At 41.8% G+C, this 7,448-nt stretch overlaps 1 protein-coding gene across 1 annotated transcript in view; it reads left to right on the forward strand.

Moving 5' to 3' along the window:
- Positions 1 to 6,650, forward strand: part of LOC115625710 (CD109 antigen-like) — a 37,511-nt gene extending 30,861 nt beyond the window's left edge. Inside the window, exons 3-9 of the mRNA XM_030520855.1 lie at positions 37 to 1,506; positions 1,560 to 1,842; positions 1,912 to 2,191; positions 2,253 to 2,370; positions 2,428 to 2,606; positions 2,758 to 4,412; positions 5,641 to 6,650. Of these exons, the coding sequence (XP_030376715.1) occupies positions 37 to 1,506; positions 1,560 to 1,842; positions 1,912 to 2,191; positions 2,253 to 2,370; positions 2,428 to 2,606; positions 2,758 to 4,412; positions 5,641 to 5,835 (4,180 nt within the window). The 3' untranslated portion in view covers positions 5,836 to 6,650. The remainder of the gene's footprint in view (positions 1 to 36; positions 1,507 to 1,559; positions 1,843 to 1,911; positions 2,192 to 2,252; positions 2,371 to 2,427; positions 2,607 to 2,757; positions 4,413 to 5,640) is intronic.
- The last annotated feature ends 798 nt before the right edge of the window (positions 6,651 to 7,448 follow it).

Below are 7,448 nucleotides of genomic sequence, written 5' to 3' on the forward strand. Positions count from 1 at the left end.
ATGACCCTCCAAACTCTATTGCCAATCCCTTTACAGCTACTATGTTATAGCTTCTGCTGGCAGCATTTATTCGGGTCGCTCTTACGGCATCGCTCTGGGAATCCTAAACTCCAATAAAAGCTCGAAATGCGAGGTGCGTATTAGCGGACCCAGCTACAATGCTAGCGCAGAAGTTGAGCTAACTCCTCAGGAACCGGTTCAGTATATCCAGTTTAATGTGCCGGAGCTAAAGCGCGGGCTCTACGAGTTACAAGTGCGGAGCTTGATTGGCGCACCGTTCTACAATAAGACGATGTTGTTTTGGAACAACTTCAAAAACTTGCAAAAGATACAAACAAGTAAGACGCACTACAGGCCCGGCGAGAGGCTGCAGTTTCGCGTCCTCTGGTACGATGAGCTGCTAGTGCCCGTGCAGCCAGAGACCACAGCCGTGGTCTGGATTGAAGATGCGCAGGGCAATCGTATAAAGTTTTATAAGCAGATGAGGACCATCAAGGGTGTCTTTGAGGCGCAGCTGCAACTGGGACAGCGACCGGTGCTTGGTCGCTGGCGCATATGCGTGCAGAATGGTCCAGACACAGTGGAAGAGTGTGCCTACTTCGAGCTGAGCGAGTACCAGGCACCGCCCTTTCGCGTTCTTTTGTCGTCACAACGTAAGCTATCCCTCGCGGATAAACAGCTGCTGGTGCATGTGCAGGCACGCTATAGCTATGATGGCCCCGTAGAAGGTAATGCCACGCTCTTCCTCGAGTCCTACACCGATGAGAATGTGGAGCACAGTGCACAGCGGATGACTAAGACAGCGTTTTTGCACCGAGGCCAAGCCCAGTTCTCTATACCCTTGACGAGCCTTGGAGCAAGCATTCCAAAGGGCATGCAGTTGCAGCTTGGTATCACAGTCCAAGTGGAGGAGCGATTCACCGGTGTAGGCCAGAACGGGAGCATAACGGTTACTCTTTATGGGGATCCCTATACAATCAGCTGCATCCGCTCCAATGGCTTCTGTCGCAATCTTAAGTTGAACATAGAGCGTACTATAGGCTTTCGAATCAAACATGTGAACGGCACCGCAGTGCAGGACAAAAATGGGATTGTGAAGCTTCTTTACACGCCCGCTAATCCAAAAGACCCCACACCTCCGCATGTTTACGAGTCACGGCTAAACAGTAAGGGGGCGGTCTATTTTAAAGTGAACCTTACACGACCACAGAATGCAGAGGCTCTGGACACAGACCAGACCGTCCAATACTATACCCTCCTCGAGTACAACGGACACAAGCAGGATCTGTTGACAACCAACGGACAGTTGCGGACAGCCGAGTCGCCCGGTGAGATCCCCGAAAGCGACGAATCTGTATCCGACTATGACGACGGGGTGACAAAGGAAAGAGAGTACGTAGACAGCATAGAATCAGGTGTAGTGCAGCTTAGAGACGATTTTGCGGACATGGACATGAAAAGCAATGGCAAGGCACGGCAACAAAAGTCAAAGACATCGAATAATGTGTAAGGTGTTCCCAACAAAATGTTTACCATAATCTTTAGCTAAGAATCTTTAGAGTTTACTTCGAAAAGGGCATCCCGACAGGCGCGCCGCAACTTTTCAATTTCAAGCTGATGCAAGCCTTCGACTACGCTATCTGCGTGATCTTGGTGAATGGGAACGTGATTGCTGCCACTCGAGTTTTTCCAGACCACAGCAAATTGAACTATAACATAAAGGTTCAGTTTACATTATCCATGTGGCCCTTCGTGCGTATCTATATCTATGGTATGCAGGCGACAAAAACATACTTGAGTGTGGCACAGAGAACAATTGTTGTTAAGCGCCCTGAGAATACTGTAAGTACTATAACAGTAGCTGTCCAAAGTACAGTCAATACTTGGCGTTAACTCGACTCATTCTGACAGATTCAGATCCAGGCCCCTGCTGCGGTTAGTCCGGGCGAAGATATTACCCTAAATATCAAAACTATACGTCATTCCTACGTGGGCCTTTTAGCTGTTGAACAGAACACATTGCGCTTAGCTATGGGAGCCACCAACGACCTGAACGTTGACTATATGGAATTTCTTAAATATCAAATCCGTGCCTACGCACCTAATACCCAACATTTGGAGCCACAACCAGGCGAGGATAATGGTCTGGTAACGCTGACCAATGCAAACTTTGTCTTAAATGCGGACACAGGTGAGTTCCTAACCATTCCAAAACATTTTTTATTAGTTTATTTAATTAAATGTAATTACAGTTGATACAATACCAAAAGGCAATCGGAGGAATAGTCCTTTATATCCGAGGACCGCTAGTGTGGGTCCCAAGGTACGCTCCCAGTTCGCAGATGTTTGGATTTTTAGCAGCATTGAAGAGTGAGTGCATCGAAGGGCAGTGAAATGAAATGAATGTTATTTAAACACCTTTTAAAGCACAAAGGATGCATGGACTAAATGGGGAACCCGTGTCCCCGATAGCATCACCAACTGGCAACTAAGCGCTTTTGCCATGCATCCCATAGCAGGACTATCGCTTTTGAGTCCACCCATCGAGATTATAAGCAGCAAGCCTTTTTTTATGACGACCAACATGCCCGATTCCATTAAGAGGGGTATGTATTCTTTAATCAAATACGTATAAATTAGAAAAATATAAAACAAATTGAAGTATGGAGCACTCTTCCAGACCTGGCTCAGACACACTTTTTCAGCATCTAGTCTTTCCCGATCTTTATTAACAGACCCTTCCACTCTTTTTTTTAGGAGAAATCTTGAAACTACCCTTAGTCTGCTTCAACAAGCGAAATATTAGTATAAACGTGATTATAAGTCTGCGGCGGGCTCCAGCATCTTTCGATCTGCTTACCGAAAAGGGCAACCTGTTGCCCAACGCCTCCTCTACTCTACAGCAGGAATTGCTTATCCCAGCTGACGACTCAAGCGTCGTGTTCTTTTACTTACGCGCTCACAGTACTGGTATCTTGAAGCTTAATTTTACCGCAAAGTCCACGTCCACCTTGGCAAAGGATCAGGATATACTATACCGTACCCTGTCTGTGAAAGATGGGGGCTTTCTTATCGCCAAACGGGTGGCTACAATTCGAAGTCTGAACACGCCACTTACTGTTGAAGGCAAGTTAGAACTGGAGGCACGACCGCAACATCGAATCCACTCTGTAGAATGCCACATAAGCCGCAATATTTTCAGCCCAAAGCTGCGCGAGCTTTCGCACACCACTTCGCCTGACAATGCCGAGCAACTCATCACAAGATTGCTCGGCAACCAACATCTGTGGGAGTTCCTGCCAAGCAGCCAAAGAACTGATAAGTTGCGTGAACAACTTAGTGTTGACTTTCAGAGTTTCTTGGCCCTACGACACAAAGATGGCGGCTTCTGCTACTACGCTCATTTGCTAGAACTTCCGACAGCATCCTGCAGCTCCACTTGGTTGACGGCCTATGCACTTGAGGCTTTGTATCTGTTGCAGGCACCACCCCTGGAGGTGGAGCAGCGACAACTCAAAATTAGTGTGCGGTTTCTCCAAACCCGTCGGCGAGGCTTTTATTACGCCGAGCAGGGACCTACACCCACGCGCTCCCATCTAACACAACTGGAACTAACCATGGAGGTTGTGCAGATTCTGCAAAAGCTGCAACCAACTAAACTGAATAGAACTGTGCACCATTTGTGGCACCAACTGAACGCTACGACAGACTCACATTTGCTGATCAAGGGAATCAAGTTTGTGAAGAGAAGGCATACGGATCTGCTCAGTTGGATACCCTCGCTATTCAATTCAAGCAGCAATACCCATCGCCAGCTGTTGGAGACCGCCGGCCGCTTCTTACTATGCTTGCTATCCGAGAATCTTGAATCAAGCAGCGAATCGTCGACGCTTTTTCAATGGCTGGTTAGTCAGCTCTACGGACGAGATAGCGTGGCAGAGAGTTACGAGAGTTCCTTTGCGCTGCACGCCATCTTTGCTTATGTTGCGCGAATCGGCTATAACTTCACCGAAAATTTAAAAGTTCAACTATATGCCCAGCAGAAAGAAGTGCTCTTAAGTTTTAATGCCGGGAATGCATGGATGGTGCAACGAGCCACACTGCCTTTCGAAACACGAGAGGTGCACTATCGAGCCCATGGATTGGGGCAGTTATTGCTGCAATGCTCATATAACTACGATCTGCTGGAGCCTTATGAGCGTCGTAGTCAGCGCACATTCATTAAGCGATACGAATTAAAGGTCAGAATTCAAGGACTCTTGGGTACCTTGACCCTCTCTTTAGATATGTGTATACATCTTCTTCCCTATGTGGATAACACAGAAGGCAGCGCATTGGATTTGTTGTTGCCCACAGGCTATGCACTAACTGATGGCAACTTAAAAGAATTACTTAACGACAAGGCAGTACGGGTGAGTGGACATTTTTCCTTTAATATTTAATCTTGGCTACGCCTTCCGAAAGAAATCGATGTTTTCAATCGAAATTCTGAAATTATTTTAAAGTATTTATTACCCTATTTATAAACGAAATTATGGATTGTTGGTCGAACCAAACCGTTTAAAGCAAGGACAAAAGTCATGCACTCACAGTAGCTTTGAGAAAACGAGGATTACAGCAATACACCTAATTCTGTTTCTACACGGTCTGTTTTTACACGGTTTTGACTTCACACGGTTTGAAAATTAAACATTTTTTATGTGGTTACACGAAATTATTCCATTTAGCACGATTTAAAATAACATATGCTTTTCTGATTGGTAGATTGGTTCCCGAAACAACTGTGGGAAAAAAGACATTGATCATATGCAAAAATAGGTGATTGGCCCCTTATCTCTAAAGAAATTTTTACTTTTCGAACCGTGTTATATCAAAATCTTGTAAAAAAAAGACCGTGTAAAATACAATTAGGTGTATTCTTCTTTTAGGATTATCTATGCATATTCACCATGATTTAACAAATTTAATTATCAATTGTTCTCTCAAAATGTAATGATTAATTTTGAGATATACTTTACAAATCCACGAATAATCTTCTTTTTAAAGGAAATTAAAAAAACGCTGTTTCTTTTTTTGTAATTTAAATTGTCTTTTTCATAGGGAATAGGGAAAAAATGAATTTATTTGTGAGTTTTCTTTTTTTGCTCAAAAGAAGTTCGATGAGTTGTAAAGTAAAACTAAAAATTAATCATTATATTGTAAGTGAATGAATAAATTTTAAAAAGGAATCCCTTTTTTTGAAACATTTTTATAATAATACTTATAATGATTAGAGTCCCTGGATTAAAGAGCGCGGAATGAGAAATCGCAGAGATTTTAAATCTGGCTTCTAATAACGATTTTATTGAAAGAAACTATTTTAAATGAAATCTTTTTTATGGAATATTCTACAAGTACTTTTAGTCGCATGCATCAATTATTATATCCAAAATTATTACGATTTGTTGGTCAATTAAAACGTTTGTAAAGTGCCTGGAATGGGGGATTGCTTCTACGTTAAATTAGTGTGATGTTTTTAAAGATTCGTTTTCTCAAATTAACATTAATTTGAATTTTTATGGAATTTTGGTGAAAACAACACCAAACATTTAGGTTACGTTCGGAGAGACATAACAATTTGAGGTACTTTTAAAATTCCAGTACGCAAAGTCGAAGGAGGGTAAAACCAGGCTTCACGTCGAGCTGCTGCCTCTGTCTAACAGCAATGCGAAATGTCTGACGGTAGGATTGCGAAAGGAACACGAACTTCCGAGTCTACGAAACGGCACTCTGATTGCCTACGACATCAATGACGACAGCGGGCAGGAGCCCGAGCTGGTGAGCTTCAAGATTTAAAAGGGAGTGGTATGCAGTTGTGCCAAAGTTTTGTCGTTGCCAATTGCTAATTGCCAATTTCCGAAATATACATTTGTAAACTTTGTGTTAATTATAATGCGTGCGACTCATTAGCGAGCAAAAGCGGAGTGGATGGGCGCGTACAGGCAGCTCGCATGTGAGAAAGTTTGTCTCACATCAGGAAGCAAGTGTAAATGTTAAAATGTGCTCAGTATTTGTCATTTAACTCCATTCCAACATCACCTTCGCGCTCGTATCCCAGCAACCGTGCCCCTTCTCTCGCCCTCTCGTCCTTCGCTCCGAAGTTCAAAAGCAACCCAATCCCCGAATTCCGCTAACGACTGTCGCGTGGCATTTTTGCGTGCATGCGAATCCACCCCATAGGCAGTACTTAGCTATACTTTTGTCTTGTATTTTTTTGGAGTCTTGCAATTAATTAATATAATGCCACATATTCGAATGTCGACAGCATCGAGGGCCAAATCCCTCTGCCTGCCCAGTACTTGAGTTGAGCCCAGAAGCGTGACGTTTTATTCTGCATATTAATGAGCGCATAAGTGCATCAAATAAGAGCCCACTGTAGCAGGTGGTGTGGCGCGTGTGCCTCAATAAATACAAATAAATTATAATACTTGTATATCGTGCTGGCGAGTAATTCTAAAACGCTATGTGAGTTTTTCAAAAAGGTGAACATAATATCAGCGCAACATTAAAAACCTGTACTTTTCCTAAATAATAAATAGTTTAAAAACTGTTATGTAAAAATAGATATAGAGATGATAATAAATATTTAATTAACTAGTGTTCAACTGTTTACTTTGATTAGTCTTTAATTAATTCAATACAAATGAGGAAATATCAGGACTTGTGGTTAGTCTGGCTGTGGTCTATATATGGATACTTGATTAATAGCAAAAAAAAATATCTTTAATTCCACAAATAAAACTTTATAGCCTGGTATGTAGTTATCCTTAAAATAGGTTTCAAATTAAAAATGCAAACGTCATTTTTAAAATGAACTAAAATTTCAAAATTTGTAATATTGGAGAAGTTTAGTAATTTGATGTTTTTAATAACAAAAGAACACGAATAATATCTCCATTAAATGCCAGTTATCTACAGCTTACACAGACTTCACAAAAGCAAACAGCTTAACCAAGTTAATATCAATATCTTCATTAACATGAAAACACAAATTCCAACAAAGCTATTGGAGAAGCTCAAAATATTCATTATATCCGCCCGATGACGAATTGAAAACAAGTACAAGGCCATGATCATAGCACTTACGCTTAAATTTATTTTCACTCAATTGAATAACTTAACAATTGTAGTCCTTCATTTAACAGAATAAAATTCTCCAAACATACTTTAAGTAATTGTTAAGTGTCTATGCCTTTGTGTGTGTGTGTGTGTTTATAGACAATCGTCTGTAAAGTAATTAACAGGCTTAACCTCAATGGCAGACAAAATGAAGAATCACCACTTGTCCAGACATTTTTAATTAAAATAACTCGAAGCAATTGAACAAAAATTCGTTCGACCTTCACCATCAAATTACATCAATCAAAATTGGCAAGTTGGAATTTAGCATAGGAGCTGGCTCACCTAAG

Source organism: Scaptodrosophila lebanonensis, unplaced genomic scaffold (genome assembly GCF_003285725.1).
Source record: "Scaptodrosophila lebanonensis strain 11010-0011.00,11010-0021.00 unplaced genomic scaffold, SlebRS2 tig00000080-arrow-pilon, whole genome shotgun sequence".
Classification (NCBI taxonomy): Eukaryota; Metazoa; Arthropoda; class Insecta; order Diptera; family Drosophilidae; genus Scaptodrosophila; species Scaptodrosophila lebanonensis.